Genomic DNA, 16,794 nt, shown 5'->3' on the forward strand with positions numbered 1-16,794 from the left:
TGGCCACCTTGCTCTAGCACAGGCTCATCCACAACATAAAGATTACTGTACATTCAACGTGACCTCTAAACCGCTGAAGGGTTGTACAGGACTCCAGCATGCCGACGGGTAAAGGTCAAGATGTTCTATGTGAAAGATATTGATTGATTTAGTGCTATCATATTCCGCAGCGCTGTACAATCGTGAATATTATTTCCCTTTAAACTGAATCCTAATTTTGCTTTCTGAATTTGAACTCTGATAACATCTCATTAATTGTTTCTGTTTGTTACAGGGTGTGTTTGGATTGAATAAAACAAGCGAAATTCAGATTATGGAATCTGTATGTGTTCCTAGGAAAACGTGGAAAGGGCCATCTTAAACCTTAATCCATCATTTCACATTGCATGTCGCCTCAAATTAGAATAATTGAATCATATTGGTGGCTATGCCTGGTAGCTACGGACAAGTGGAGAATGTGCATGAATTTCTCCTAGGGGCAAAGACTTGGGAAGAGGGGGGACTGAAGGTGAACCGACGCTTAGAACTTAGCTCTTGATTACACAAGTCACAGCCCTCGTTACCAGGCTTGGCTTGCCAGCTACAAGCTGCTATCTGCTCTCCAAAAGTTTACTGAACTTCAAATGGCGATCACTAATGGTCAGTGAACTGCACAGTGCCGCGATGTGCCTTCACATTGCATTTGCAAAGGCCCAGCAATCAACGAAAAAGATTTGTTCTGACAGCACAAGATGCTCAAGTCCCCACGTCAAGATTGACGAGAACGAGCAGCGGACCCGAGGTTTGTGCTGCTCTATTCGGAGAGTAAAGACAAGACCTCCTTTTTTTTTTTTGACTGTTCATTCACAACAGTTATGACGGGCTAATGCGCTGTCTGCCTCCCTTCGGTGACAGATGACGGAAAAACAGTGTTAATTAACACACAGAGCATCCGAGTATCGGGAGGGAAAAAAATAAATAAAGTATGTCGTAGACGGACAGTTCACAGGTTATGACAACAATTCTAATGTAGAATGTTTTGTTACTACAGTTATATAAAACCGTTAAACCCGTAGGTATAAATCCAATCATTTTAAAACAAACAATTGTTCTTTTTTGGACGTGGGGTCCAAAATTGATTTCTTCATCATTTAACCCTCTGTTGTATTTCCTTTTTTTTTGTCTCTTACACCATCCCCCCCATGGTTGTATACCGGGGCATTTGCAAGCACATTGAATGCCTTCGAAATCCCATAGATCAAAAGGTTTCACGTACTACCATTAGATAATAAGATTAAAGTTTAAAAAACGTCTCCAATGTATACACAAGCAAGCCAGTGTTTTTTCTGCTGGTTCCATGATCTTTTCTGAACCACTATGCAGAATACTACAGTAAATTTAACATCAAAGGCATCTGTACCGTCAAGTCGATATCTTAGCGTTTGTATAAACAATAAGCACGGGTCTTGAGGCAATAAAAAAATATGAAAGGTTGCAGAGAATGTTTCAGCCACGACAGAGGACTTTCATCAAGATGCCTTCATGTAGCATATATACATACTTTGTGAAAGATGAGTGGCCGGTATTGTTTGCAGAGTATCGCTCACCACCCTGGGACTCGGTGGGTTAAACGAGCACAGCGAGGCGAATACACGCACACATGCAGCCGCTGCCTGCGTACAAACAACCGGCTCACATCTGGGAATCTCTGGGGCGGCACATTCCATTAAGTGGTGCGAGACTCCCATTAAAGATCGTACAATAAGAGGGCGCAGGGAAACCTGCCGGGTCCCAGGAGAAAGGCGAGAGGAAGAAATTCCACTTCATTTCCATGCAAATGACACCGGCTGTGAAACACCTCCCCGTGGACAAATATGTTTAAAAGAGAAGGGGATTAGGAAAAAAAAAAAGTAGAAAGTACCTTTTTTAGATTAATCCACTGCTTGAAGTAATCTGGGACCTGCAGTCCTAAATATTCACACTGTCCCGGCAGCCTGTTGGGTAAAGGGGAGAAGAGAAAGTCCCGGTTAATCTGATCTGGATTAGCAGCCAAATCCGTGCATTTTCTGTTAAACTTTACTTCTGCTGAAATACTTGTAACATTAAAAGGATTAACTCTTTTTAGGAAGAGTCAGCAACACACCGATGGTGAAATGTCCCCTGACCACAAAAGTCCTGGGATTCCCCCCCTTGAAAGTACAAACCAACTTTGCAGCTCAATATATTGGTGCCTTCTGTTTAACAGCTTCATTACATTCCCAATGTATAAATATTTTTGCAGGGCGGTCCCATTTTTTTTTTTCAATTTGAGCATTAAAATTCCATTAACGCATTATTCTTACTGGGGTGGACTGAATCTTGCTAAAAAATAAAAAAAAAGTGCTTTGCAACCAAAAAGTAGACTTTTTAAAAATGGATATTAATGCAATTGCCCCAGAGAAGATACCCAAGAGGTGTTTGCGATACCTTTGAGTGGAGCAATATTCACTGCGTAAGACGTAGATTCACATTAGCTTTCAAAAGCCGCAGAGGTCTCTTTTTTAGATGTCAAGCGTATAGAAACATAAGTATAAGAACCATTCGACCCATCTAGCCTGCCAATTTTTCCCCTATGTAAGGACTACGACCTTAATCACTCCTTGGTCTCGTCTTAGACAGCACGTTTATGTTACTTTTACAAAACATTCCTACCCAAGTGCCCTCTAACCTAAAATCCATGATAACTCTGGAATACTTTTAACCATTTGTGTGCTAGAGGTGAAAACACATCGCAGATTGCTCCGGCAAAAAAACTTTTTTTTGTTAGTTAGTAACACTCCCCTCTCCTTAGAGGCAGAGAGAGTTGCAGGTATCATTAGGCATTCCTAAATCATCTGCTGGGTTGTCTGAAAGGGGTTCTCACTGGAACCATCCGAATAATTTATCTAGTCTATAGAACAGAAGAAAGGGGGAAAAAAAAAAAATACATTGGCGAGAGTGTGCTTAGAAAGCAGCAGCGTTAATCCAGGCAGCGGAAATAACACCAGCATGCAGTGATAAATGCATGCATTCCCTTATCACTCTCCCTAAGTGAGAGCAGAGCCGATGTAATGATGGATGGGCGTCCATTGTGCTAGGAAGGCACTAAACTGCCCTATCTCTTCTCACACTTAACAGGGCATCATTATCACGAGATGGCACGAGGTGAAATACGACGGACGGTACGTAGGGAGAGAGGGAGGGAGAGAAGAGACAGAGCTGGGAAAAAAGGAACACTAATTGAACAACAAAAGCACAGAGAACACTGAGCGTGTTATCTAAATTGTAACACCTTTATCTAGGCCTGGAGATTGACAGCAGAGCACAAATTGCTCTTTCACTTTTGTATTGTATCCTCTAGTACAAACAGAAGCTGATAAAACGTGTCAGCGGGGGTAATAGCTTATCAATTTAACCCTAATTATCCTGGGGGTCACTGGCAGAAATAGGGGTTTTGAATTTCAACAAGTTCCGCGGGTCTAGAAATAAAATCAGAGGACGAGCGAGAAGAAGAGTGAAGGCGGGAGGTGGAGAAGCCAAGGGAGAGAGCCGCGTCGGAGAGAGGATGCGGTAATTGAATTCCATTTCTCAGGTGGTCCCAGTGTATCAAAAATTAATGTCGCTGTCTCCCAACTAATCAGACTAGGTTAATGTCCATCTGCTACTGGGTTCAGCGAGTCAGGAGACAATGGAAAGGGGTCAGCCTTGTCACTTTCTGGAGAGACACAGTCTAAAGAAAAGTTATGCAGAGTGTGCTGGGGAGAAGGGAGAAAAATACGCAGCGAACATATTTATATGACTGATATCAACCTCACTAAGGCTCCCCAGAGAGGGCACATTCAGTGTGTGCCTGCGCCCATTTCTCCATCCGTCCGTATAATCATAATCTATGTACATATCTCATACAGAAGAGCGGACAGTAGCTTGGATTCTAGAATGAAGGGAAGAGAGCTGAAAAAAATGTAGGGAAAAATATAAAAATAAAATGATAAAAATGTCATGTCCGCCCCCTAGAAAGGTCACATGGACCACTGAACAGCTTTCTATGGAATGAGACGGGGGGTTCTCATTCCTTTACTTTTTATTTGAAAGGTCTAACTTGCAGGAGCTTTGTCAGTTTAGGTGATAAAGCCCCTGACAGCTCCATCAGGGGCTTTATCACCTAAACTGACAGAAAGCTCCTGCAAGTTAGACCTTTCAAATAAAAAGTAAAGGAATGGCCACCACCTCAGTGAAGAAAAGGTTGGCTTTTCAAAAGGTAATTAGTTATGTTTTCCTACAATATCAAACTGTTCAGATTTAAATATAACTATTAATGGCAATTTCTAACGACTTGGCTGCTTTAAGTACCGTTGAATGCATGAAGAGACACACAAGTCTCCGGTCAGCGATGGACAAATCAAAGTAGGATTTTGAGGGCCACCTATTTGCCGCAGGAACCACAGACTGGAGCATCCATAGAAATGAATATAGATCAGGACAAATAGTTACGTGCCACAGCAATATATTTGTAGCCATGCTCACGGGGCTCCTGGAATTTGCCCAGCTTTTTCATGGGCATCGTCACAGGCATAACGATATTTGATATTCACCAATACTAACTTCTTTGAACCTAGATTTGTTGTCTCCGATACGGAGCTTCGTTTCCCGAAGACCATTCTTGCAATGTCACGCATAAAGCCCTCCTGAATTACAAAACAGATGTCGCTAAATATTTAACACATTTAAATGAAAGCAGGAACAGCAAGGTTACCCTCGATGCAAATGAAACCAAGAGACGGCTTCTAGACTACGAGGAAAGCAGACAGACACACAGACGGCAGAAAAGAGGCAGCCTATGCCGAATCCACGTAAAAATGACTAATATTAATGCTTGCGAGGGATTTGTTTTCTACAGAATGCTTCAAACTTAAACGGCATTGATCAGGAATACTGTGATTTGCACCTTTTAGTGTATGTTACGGTCATATTCTAGGAAATAAAACCGACAGGTTTACTCTTTTTTTCACATTTTATTGATCTGAAATCATCCCAGGGTCTCGTTTCACCTCCCATGTTATATGTAAGCACTAAAACCAAGGCATCAACTATTGATACATCTTCTTCATCTACACAATTTCGGTCGGTGGGTTGTGGATATGCAGAACTAGTGGACTGTTATAAACGTATTTCAAAAATGCTCGTCTGGGATTTTTTCAAAACAAACGTATTGGAAGTAAAACCAAATATCAAGTCTAAAAGGGAGTAGATTATTGCGCACTCCTCCACTATACATAATCCATACGGAAATGGATGGATGCAGATTAGGGTTCTTCATGAAGTTGTGATTTACAACACTGAGTAATTTACCAAATTTAAAAAGGGACATAACCTTTTAATAGCGATTCTGCCTGTAACCGCCTCTTGTGACTGGCGCGCACAGCATGCACCCAACCTCGGCTTTCTGAAACCTTGGATGTTTAATGTTTACAACTTTTTTGTACTTGTATATTTTTCTTAGGACAGAGGGGGTGGGTTGCCATGTGCACCAAATTAGTTCTATGAAATGAATACCAAAGTTTTTGAGGTTTTCTGCTCTTCTGACCAAGGTTACCTTTACGGAAGAATATTTTGCAACAGTACCGAAAAGAACAAAAGCCTTTCTATTATATGTAGATACCTACCTGCCTGTTTATAGACGGTCTCACCAAAGCCCAGATAGGGGCTCAAAGCAAACTTGAAATATAACATATATATATATATATATAATATATCACTAATCCTATAGAGCACCAACAATACAATAGGGGAATGTGCACAACAACATTAAAGCGGACAATATACAATTCGACAATAGGATTAATGTATGTTAAGGCATACCGGTATAAAACTAGAAGGGAGCCCTGCTCTTGTGAGCATACAATCTAATGTCCAGTGCTGTCCAAGACACTTATTAAAGAGATCTTTAGTAAAACGGGGAAAGGATCTAGTCAAGGTGTAAATGTCACAAAAGTGCATATGCACAAAATTAAGGCCTTACGCTAGCAGTGCCTCAAAATTATAAAATCAGAGGTCAGCTCTCACTTGATCACAGCTTGGCTTGATGGTGTTTAAAAACTTAAAAGGTTTGGATGTATCAGTTAAGGGCTAATATTTAAAACATACCCCAAATATCAGGCTAGGTAGGTTGTCGTTCTGGTTGCCAACAATACTATATATAGCTATAATTCTGTGGAATTACATTTCTATTTTTGCACCCAATATGTATGCTTCCAATTGATTCCCACTTCTCGCGGGCTGTACCTCTCCGCTGTACACATGTTAACCATGTATAGTGACAGCGCCGTATCAAATAAATAATTACGACAACACGTGCATAATAAGACGGAGCTTATTACGGAATGGGGTGACAGGATATAAGACTCTGTTGACAGGAGGACCCTGTCTCTTTATCCCTCTCCTCCAGAATTTATTTATTTTAGCTTGTCACGGTACAACAGGTCTATAAGCGACACATCAGCTTTAAATATCACGGCACGTGAAGTGGAAACATGACAGCAGGGAAGCGGGGAGAGGCGCAGAATGGGATCTCAATCTGCTGTCATCTAGCACTAATGAATTGAAGTGTCAAGACCTCCAGCTTGGGGAAGGTGGGACTTTTTATTATTTATTTATTTTTGGAGAAGGGAAACAGTAACCTGATGTTTGGTCTCTCTGTAGATACACCCTATTAAAAACTAACAACAACGCGTGGAATGGTAAACTTCAGGCCTGGGGCGCTGAATTCCATTCATTAGGCAGGTTTAACAGTTTGCTCCAAATAAAATAATGCACCCAAAAGAAAAAAAATAAAGAGGTCTCTTCCTAAATCTGTTAAATATATAGGGAGGCACATACATCTCCTGCATTGTAGCCTACATTCTACAATTCGCTTCCGTTAATAAAACTATACTAACAGTATTTACAGATAATAAAGAATATATGTATTAAAAATCACCTTACGTGTGCACCTCAAGAACTTCACGTATTCCTACCTGTCGTATCTTCACTCTTGTTCTGTTGCCGATTGTTATTGTCAGCATAGGATTAGGGTGAAGAGGGACGTTGCTAGCTGTGCCATCTTTTGCCACAGATCTCAGCTTTGTTGATGTAAAATAGGCCCTTTTCAATGAAATATTTCTCAAACAACCATACCGATTGAAAATTAAAAAAGCACACATTATAGGTGGTTTTTATAATTGAATTAAGTTGTTCTATATAACAAAAAGGTATAAATGTTACTATTGCCGTTTATACCTTGGTAGTGGTTTTCAGAAAAAAAAATTAGTCTAACTTCCTATTACCTATACAGTGAAAAGGCACCCAAAATGTGGCTTCAGTTGACTGGAAACTACCGTAGTAAACAGAAATTTTCTTCTAATAGTATGTAATACACCTGTGTAATTACACAAATTATTTTAAGAAAAAAAACACTGAAATCTGGTTGGGGAGCATACAGGATGCTATAACCATTGTACAAAAACAAACAGATATTGTCTTCTATTAAAGCCACAAACGTTGAAATCCCTGGTATCAGAAAGTTCTTTTATTTGCGGCTTCGCCTGAACAGAGCAATGTTCCCAGAACCCACGACTTAGCCTAAGGACACAGATACATTGAATACAAGCGTCGGACACAAAAGCCGCTGCTGCTTCTCCACGGGAGATAAGATCAGTCTCTGCGGTTTGATTTCAGAACTGACAATGCAGGGACTCGTACTTGGCCATAAACAGAGGTGCTGCGCAGGTACACCTCACACACGAGCCCCTAGCTTCTGAATGGCACTCGCGGCCACTTGTATCTCCCGCAGTCCCGCTCTAATGCACCGTGACATGCCTCTGAAGGCGCGGAGCTGTTTGCAGTCACCACCAGGATTTGTTAGTAATTATTTTCACGGTGTCACACCGCTGTCACTCTCTCGGAGAGACACAGCCCGCCTCAGGCTGCCTGCAAGAAAGAATGAGGCAAGAAGAGAGGCTGCTTGACTTGTAGAGGTTCCCTGTATCCACGGCTTCAATTCTTCTGTGCTCTGCCTTTTGAACGAGAGTCTTCTCCAGCTTCTGTAATTTATTTCTAGCGAGAAGCCAAATGCACTTGTGTCCGGGGTATCATCAGCTACACAATCAACTTAATTAACGAGTCCCAAGCACCATATTCTCCAAACTCCAAAACCCACAAGGAAACTTTTACAGTTTTAATTTGTTTCTTGCCTGCAGCAAAAAAAGGGGGTAAAAAATACTTTGGGAGTGATAGCTCAGCTGCCGAGTGTTCTGTCTTGAAAGTCACAAGGAACTCTCGAGTTTAGAATAAACGGGATTGTTACACATTATTCCCTTCGTACCATGCCATGTGCTATAGGCTCTTGGGTTCATTTTGTAAGTATGGTGCAATATCTTCTATCCTTTGCCTTCAAAACAGAATCCGCTCTTCTAGGTACACTCGCACAATTCTTTTAAGAAACTCGGCAAGTAGGTTGTTTCAAACAACAGTTCTTCGGTGTATTTATTCAGCCTCGGTTGCTTCTCTCTCTTCATGTAATCCCAGACAGACTCGATGATGTTGAGATCAGGGCTGTGTGGGGGCCAAACCATCCCTTCCAGGTCTCCTTATTTACGCTTAACATAGTGTGGTGTCAACCGGATGCCTCCCGGATGGTATTGCATGAACTTCTCCGAGGAGACAATTACTTCTGACCAAAACCCAAACTCCGTTTGTAGAAATACAGGACCTAATCTTTGCTTCACTGTTGCCTGCAAACCCATTCGTGTACCGCCGTCAGCGAAGGGAAGCATCGCGTGTCTCAGCTGCTGCACTAAGTTTCCTGGGTCTACGGTCCTATAAATTGCCCGTTTCCTTGTGCTTCTTCAAAAAGAGCTTGGGCAGAACACCTGGCATTGAAGTTTTGGATTTTTTTGTTCACTCACTATGCATTTTGTTAAATGATAAAAAAATAAACTATTAACACGTCCCATTTTTTTTTTCTTTAAATCATGTTTTCACACCTGCCTAAAACGTTTGCATTTTTAATATAAATATATATAAATAAATTCCATATTTTTTACCAGCTTCTAAGGCCTAACCCTTTTCTTGTTCCTTATCTTATGTTAGGACACCCTTAAACCTATCCCATGTAAAATTAAACTCGCTCACTGAAACACCCTGTACCACCTCTGCCGAAAGGCTGCTCCACTTATCGAAAGCTGTCCCACACCCTACTGTTGGTGCCAACATCGATCTCGACGGAAACACCCCTTCCTGGCTCCTATAAAAATCCTGCTGGCTCCTGAAATTTTCCGGCCGGCGCGTAAATTCTATATAAATTCGGCCAGCCCTGTATATATTAAAAGCAAGCAATAAACAGTAAACAAATAGAACGATCTTAATTCACTCGTAATCCAAGGGCCTCTTAGCCAGCAGCACTCGCAAAAGAAGAATTATATCGGGAAAATAAAATTAAAGCGGTAGTATAATTTACTGACGAGCTTACACTAATGTGCGCATAAGATGAAGGAACGCCGCTATAAACCCTTCACGGCAAAGATTCTGCTTTATCGCGGTATAAAAACACAACAACATTTGCTGTTTAATACTCCCTGAAAACGTGAGCAACTGCAAAAAAAGGGAAGAACGTGGTCTCTGCCACGGGAACAAACGTTACTAAAAAGTTCCACGCGCAGAAATAGTTCTTGCGATTTGTTAAGGATTTAAACCTCTTGATCGGGCAGGCAAAAGGCATCCCGTTTCCCTAGATGTACCGATTACACCTTGTTTTTTTTGTTTGTTTGTTTTATTTGAAAGGGAAGTTATTACCTCCGTAAAAAAACTACAATAATTAATAAGAAGCCCGCCGTAAACTTGAATGGAAATAGACTATTATGTAAAGTCATTCATTTCACCGGAAAGAAATACAAGGCGATTTCTCTGGTGTCCAAATCTTTCCTGGAAACATTTGTTCCCATTTGCAAGGATGTTACGCAAATTATCTGATACTTAGTATGAAACAGAATATATTAAATCCAACAATTGCATTAATTATGGCTGTTTGTTGCTTAAAAACAGATGTTTTAATTTACAGTTTACAGGGGACAGTTATCCTCAAATCGCTGCCCACAGATCTTCATTTATGGATTAGTAATAACATAGTAAGACCCTACCTTTGGGTCTCGGAACCGTTAATGGCACAGTAACACCTAACAAGTCCAAAATTAACATTTAGATATTGTCGGTACTGGAAAAGCAAGTTTAAGAAAAAGTTTTAGATCCTCTAAGATTGACGTTCCTTTTGAAACGTATGGGGGAATTCTGCTACATTGCGTTCCATCTCTGTGCATGCGATATACTGCCCTCCAGACAGCTCCGCAGCGTGGCTCTGTCCGGATGGGAGGTAATTAGAGGGGTCTGATTTCAATAGAAGAGCTTTCCTGACACCGATTGGCTTATTCAAAGGGACAAACGGTCATGCCACAGAAGAGGATTCCAGCTGCACAGCTGCAGCTTCTTTCTCAGGCGCATACTTTTTAATTTTTTTCCCCGTTTTTGAAGAGTGCATATCAAATCACTCAAACAGTATACTTATTAAGTGGGGGCTATCATGAGTATTAAATAGTCCCTTTAAGTATTAAAGAGATGAAAGTTGACATTTCTCTTTCCAAGGAAGACATTATAGATAGATAAGATCAGAAGTGTTAGATGCTGGAGCACATTGGTAGCCCCCGGGTCGTCATTCTTCCTGGTAGTAGTAGAGTCATCTTGCGTTGATCCAGGTGAGTCAGCCATATAAGCCGCTCACCCACCTTGCATTCAAGGGGTTAACAGTATCCCAGCTGACATCGTAACAGTGCCCTAGGTAATGCTGTCAAAATATGTTTTTTGTTTAGTATGAAACTAGTGGTTATGGCAGCTAGGTTGTGTTTCTTTATGGTCTGAGGGCATTGCTGTTAGATCAGAATATGTCATTTAAAGGGAAATCACCCATTGACATTAAGCTGCATTTATTTCCAAGCGTACAAATCATCCAGAAACCTCTGCTTTCTAAATCCTCCTCCAATAGCCATTTTTGGCTGTATCCATGAAACATGATTCTGCTGTTTTTGTACCAAAATGATTATGATAAACATTTCTTTGTCCGAGTCCCCAACAGCCTGACAACTCAACGGATGCTCATGCACGCCATACATCTGGGTGTGATCTACCCACAAAAACAAAAAGTGATCTATAACCGATATAGAATGAACGACAGAGAACATGTAGGGAAGACGTCGCTACGCAGGTATTTTACAATCACAGTAACTAATTACAGCACTCTGGCCTATATTGGCAAATTTTTAATAAACACAATCATTTCACAGTTTTCATTGTGTGTTAGGGCTGCATCAGACCTTAAAGAGTGGAGGAGGGGCTAAAGGAGCTGTGCGGCTTTTAATGTGTTCCAATCACTGAGGGTGGGCTACGTTGGGCACTGCCCCAGGTGGGGGCTAGGGCTGCCCCAAAAGTAAATATATGTTTTAAATGTTAAAGTATGCGTGGATAAAGAGTACATGTGTAGGTAATGGATGAGATTATATTGGAGGAAGAGTAGATAAAATTGCTAATTCTACTTGTTTCTGAAAAGCTCAGGTCAGATGCCAGAATTCTTTGAAAACAGATAAAGAGACCTTTAAGCTTATCCATGTGTCGGGCACTGAATGTGTTCTAGAGATTTGGTACTGCATTTCTTGCTTTTAAGAGGTTAGCATTCTCCAAGACAACTGAAAGGTCTGCAATAATCTACAAGACGCCATCAAGAGGATCCAAAGGATTCCTGCAAAATCCCAATTACCATCTGTAAGGTGTTTTCAACTCTAGGGATCTCTTGATCTAACCTAATAAGCCAACAGACACATTCACCCTCATCAGAGCCAAGAGGGCAAGCAGATATCAGGGGAAATAAGCATGTCTTATTGTGTAAAAAATAGATTAGAGTGTGTTTGTGGCCGTTACGTATTCACAATAACAAAAGGGACATGTAATTATACAATTACACTTAGCTTTATTCTCAGAAGAGGACATGATTTTATAAATAGTCCACAGCGCCTGAGATTTTTTGTTTTTACAGCAACGCCTTATGGTGTAAAAATATACTCCTTAATATTACACCGAATTATACTTTTTTTATACTTTTATGGGTCTCCAGGTCAGTTTCTTCTTTCTCCGGGCCGGGGGGCAGAATGTGACCACACCCACCGGCCCTTGTTCCACCAACTCCTTGCCCGCTTTCATTGGCTCTCATCCCAGTTCCCTCCAATTAAAGTATTTCTGGAGCTAGTCCCACCCCTACACAAAACCACTCCTCCTGATGTAAAAAGTAAATAGGTATGTGTGTACATTATCTACATATACATACATATAGATCATTTGTTTTTTTAATCTTTAAAATAGGCGACAATGCCATCACCATGGTTGTTTATTATGTTAACAAGACCTACATAATATCAAATAGTTTGGGTTTTACAAAATTATTCCATAAGCCGCCCAGGAGTTCTTCAGTTATTGTTATTTTTCATTACATATAAGATAATGTGATTAAATATACGATATAATAATTAGGCTTGTCTACTGTTATATGTTAAAGTCCAAAATTAAGTAGGTACTAAAATACCCAACCAATGTACATGTACCCCACTTTTTGGAAAAATGTAAGTTAAATCAAAAATTCTAGATAAAGAGTTGTTTTCCTGGCACCTAAATAATTCTGCTCCTAATAATTCGTAACCTGTAAAAAGATTTTTAAACATTTTTTTAATTCCCACCCCTTTCTCGTGTTTCGTAGAGTTTGGGGTAAATGGAAGTAAAGGAAACTACAACCCTATCAACACCCTTTTTAATCACACTGTGCGTCTCCATCGACTTCCAAGAAAAAAAAAAAAGAAAAAAATTCAGCAATTTGCTGTCTGTCCCTCGTTACTTTTTTATATTCTTATTAAGTATTAAATTGGAAAATGTATGTCAAAATAAAATTAACCAGCCCTAACACATTCGAGTTATCAATTTACTGCTACGTGTCAGCTGGTCCTTCACAACCTGTGATAAAAATAACTGTCTGTGATACAGGCTTTGGGTAGCTCTATTTACCATCCCGCGAGCAAACATAATTAACATCTCTAAAAGCATCAAGCGAGATATTGCGCCTGGCTTTCTAGAGGCCGTCCACCCGACATTAATCACGAAGATCTTTCCTATTCCTTTAGAAGAGATCTGTCACTTTCCCCAAAACCTACATTATACAGTTCTATGCATTAAAAGAACTAACGTAATGGTGCCGCAGACTAAAATTAGTTTAACTGTGTAAGATATATACATATTAAAAACATGATCATTTTTCCCCATGAATGTCTCTCCACTCACCTTAAGTGTCCTTTAAGAAGGGTGCACGCCCCAATTAATTATTTTTCTGCTAACAGGAAAAAAAACTACAAAAGCCCAGGTAAATTGCCATAAAATGCTGGAAATTCTATCCACATAGAACAGAAATATTTCCAATTAGCGTTTTGTTAGCATTGGGTGGCATGTATGTGCACCACCAATGCCCTGCTTTACAACATAACCTACTGTAAGTGTTACAATAGCCATTAATCACGGTCTAGCCACCACGGTATTTAACTCCATACTTCCAGCATCAGTGTCGTTAAGCACAGGAGTATATATGCAGTCCTTTTCATGTTTCCTTAAGTATTTCTTGCCTTGCACTTCATTATCCTATGATCTCTGGGTGATGAGAGCGGATCTGCCCTCTGGTTTCACAGCCATTTGTACCCTTTTTGATCGAAGGAGGCTGCCCCCCCACAGCATGCCCAGTTATAACATTTTATATGACAATTGATCAATTATCTAATATCTTTTATGTGATACAGGCTTGCGATTTGTATGTACGGCACGCCATCCGGCAAACAAAAAAGGTTCTGTTGATGCAATACAGAAACACTGTTTAGTCTCTCATACTCACATAAGCTTCAAGTCCCAGTCCCCACAGGTAACAAAGATAGACTTGACGCTTGGATCTAAAAGGCCCTCCTTGGCCATCCATTCGTCGGCTCTCTGAGTAAAGAAGAGAGAAGGATAAGGAAGACGGTGATGAGCAGCTTTAGGCGGTGGAAGAGATGAGCCATTTCAACAAAGATAAGCCCTTGTAATCAGAACAGGGAGAAAATTGTGATCTTATCTGCCCTGGCCTATACTCTTACTGTTATTAACAAGATTTGGTGCTTGTTTACCAGGGAGATGGGTGCACTAGGGGGACGAATGCTAGAAGGTCACAGTACTCTTGGAAGACCTAGAGGCATAAACAGAGAGGATGTTATGATAACTTACTTTGATGTTTATCGCACGTTGACCAGTAGGAAACACTCGTAATTTACTTTGCGGAGATCATTTTAGGCTTTTTTTCCCCCTCTTTACCCACCTTGTTCATTGGAACTTTAATCAAGGTTATCCTCTAGCTCACCTTTAACTAAATTATATATTATTTCCATCATTTTAAATTTATTATTTCCATGATTTTAAATTATCAAACAAGCAATGTATACCTTGAAATGTAATATTATGTCTATAGAAATGTAATATTATGTCTATACATTCCGTCTTAGACCAATTGTGATTAACAGTGAAATTGTGTTAATTAAGGATATATACTACAATATAGATTATATCCCTCATGTTCTTGAAACTACCCTGTAAAAACCCTGGTGTATTTGGAGACCGGAGGTGGAATGTCTCGAGCAATACTCACCTCCAATACTTGGCTGAGAGTCGGCTGCCCATCTACCATCTCCTGGATAATTCCCGTCAGCTGAAAAAGAAGGGACGGTGTGTAACTATAATAGCCAAAATAGTTTGAAGTGTGTCAAACTATCCCTGGTAACAGAATTCTCCATCTTTTTGGACTCATTAGTATTTGACACCCAACCATCTGTTTTTAGCCTCGTAGAACAAAAAGGTGCTGGATCTTCGTGGGCTCTCAAATCTAGAAGCATCCAGAATCTCAGCATTTATATGTCTTTATTAAGCCATTAAGTTTCCCTGAACAGGATTGCTTAGTTTCCCTGGAATTTTATCTTTAATATGCCTTTTGAATCCAGACAAATGTTCTACTATACAGGGGTCATTTACTGTACTTCAAATTTCAGGGGAGAGGAAAAGTTTACTAAATAAGCAGCTAATCTATGAAAGCGTAGTATCCTCTATCATAAAGACCATTACAAAAAGAGTAATTTACTGCTGTACTTTTTTTAAGTCACGTATCAGTAAATTTTTATACAGATCCAAAAGAAATATAAATATAAATATATATATATATATATATATATATAATTCAGTCTGCTCACCCCACCCAGGGGTATGTTTATTAACTCACAATACAAGTTTAATTAATTGTAATGAATACAAGAACTAAGACTTCAGGGCAAACTTATTTTCTACTAATGACTAACGAGGAATGGTAATAAATACCTTTCAGTGAGAAATGTTAATTAAAGAGAGAGGATGCTCTAGGATTTTCTTTTGCAGTTCATTAAGCCATTATGATGTAGAATTCAAAAGGAAGCAAAAGCGCCTATTTAGAACTCATCGGAAATTTCAGGATTTTTACTCATGACACGAGGCTTCCCACTGGTTCACAATTCACAATTATTCTTTTTTTATTTTTAAACAGAGGCTACCAGTTATTTGTCAGTGAGTTGTCAGTAAGTCAAATTGTCCTGTCCACCCACAGTACAGCGCTACGGAATTTGATGAAGCTATATAAAAAAAAAACAATAATAAATAATAATGAAAGAAAAAAAACTAAAAAAAAAAAAAAAAGGGAATATTTCTGTTTTTTCTGACTATTATTTATTTCACAAATCCATTGTATTCTATACATTGGTGAGTGTAGCGTCAGATATGGAGTTATTCCTACGCAAAAGGAATAGATGAGCGGAGAGGTCTGCTTAAAACAGTAATGCTGCTTGGGAGGGGGGGCTCCACGATAAAAAGAAGGACCACAAATCTAGTTAGTAAAAGCTTTATTTTTGGGTTACGTTGCCTGATTTCCTCTAATGGCTGGCAATTTGAAGGGGTTGGCTTGTATGTAAATTTGTGCACATAAAGAAAATTGAAGCATGTCACAGGAGGTGGAAGGATAATTTCTGCTAGTGAAAGTTAAATGCTGCTTCAAACTCCTATTTCATTGACTGTGAAATAGCACAGAAATAAACGGTAATTGGCTTTAACCCTCTTAATGCCAGCAATGCAAAAAAAAGTCAGCAGCCCGCGGTTAGAACCGTCTGGGAAAAGCGCCGCCACCGCGCCTGACAGAAATGTGATGAAAGTTACGCTATACTATCAAATCTACTGTGTATGTGGAAACAAATCAGTAGGAGAAACAAGACGGAACAGTGTCCCTAAACGATATACCTACGAAACAAAAAGAAACTTCCATTTGTTTCCATTTTATGATCCATGGTCTGCAAAGAGCTTGCAATCGGTTATTTAGGAGAGGAGATGCCGGAGTAGCGACAGATCACTGTAATAGTGCAGGGCGTGAAAACGCACGGCCTTTTGGCGCCATACACCTGGTGCGACCGCAACGGCAAGTTTTAAGGATTTATCTGTAAATAAATCATAATGCCGCAGCAAAGCAGTTTGCCGATTACATAAGCACTCGCCTCTGGTGAGCTATCTGATAAGATGGCCAAGTCTTTCTTCCTGGACAAAGAAAGCAATAAATCTCAACCTTACGAGGGCAGGTGCTGCAACAAAGCCCTT

At 40.0% G+C, this 16,794-nt stretch overlaps 1 protein-coding gene across 1 annotated transcript in view; it reads right to left on the reverse strand.

The window, feature by feature from the left end:
• Positions 1 to 16,794, reverse strand: part of ERI3 (ERI1 exoribonuclease family member 3) — a 117,907-nt gene that overhangs the window by 81,780 nt on the left and 19,333 nt on the right. The window contains 3 exon segments of the mRNA XM_053468655.1: positions 1,901 to 1,973; positions 13,997 to 14,088; positions 14,780 to 14,839. Coding sequence (XP_053324630.1) covers positions 1,901 to 1,973; positions 13,997 to 14,088; positions 14,780 to 14,839 — 225 coding nt within the window.

This window comes from Spea bombifrons, chromosome 6 (assembly GCF_027358695.1).
Source record: "Spea bombifrons isolate aSpeBom1 chromosome 6, aSpeBom1.2.pri, whole genome shotgun sequence".
NCBI lineage: Eukaryota > Metazoa > Chordata > Amphibia > Anura > Pelobatidae > Spea > Spea bombifrons.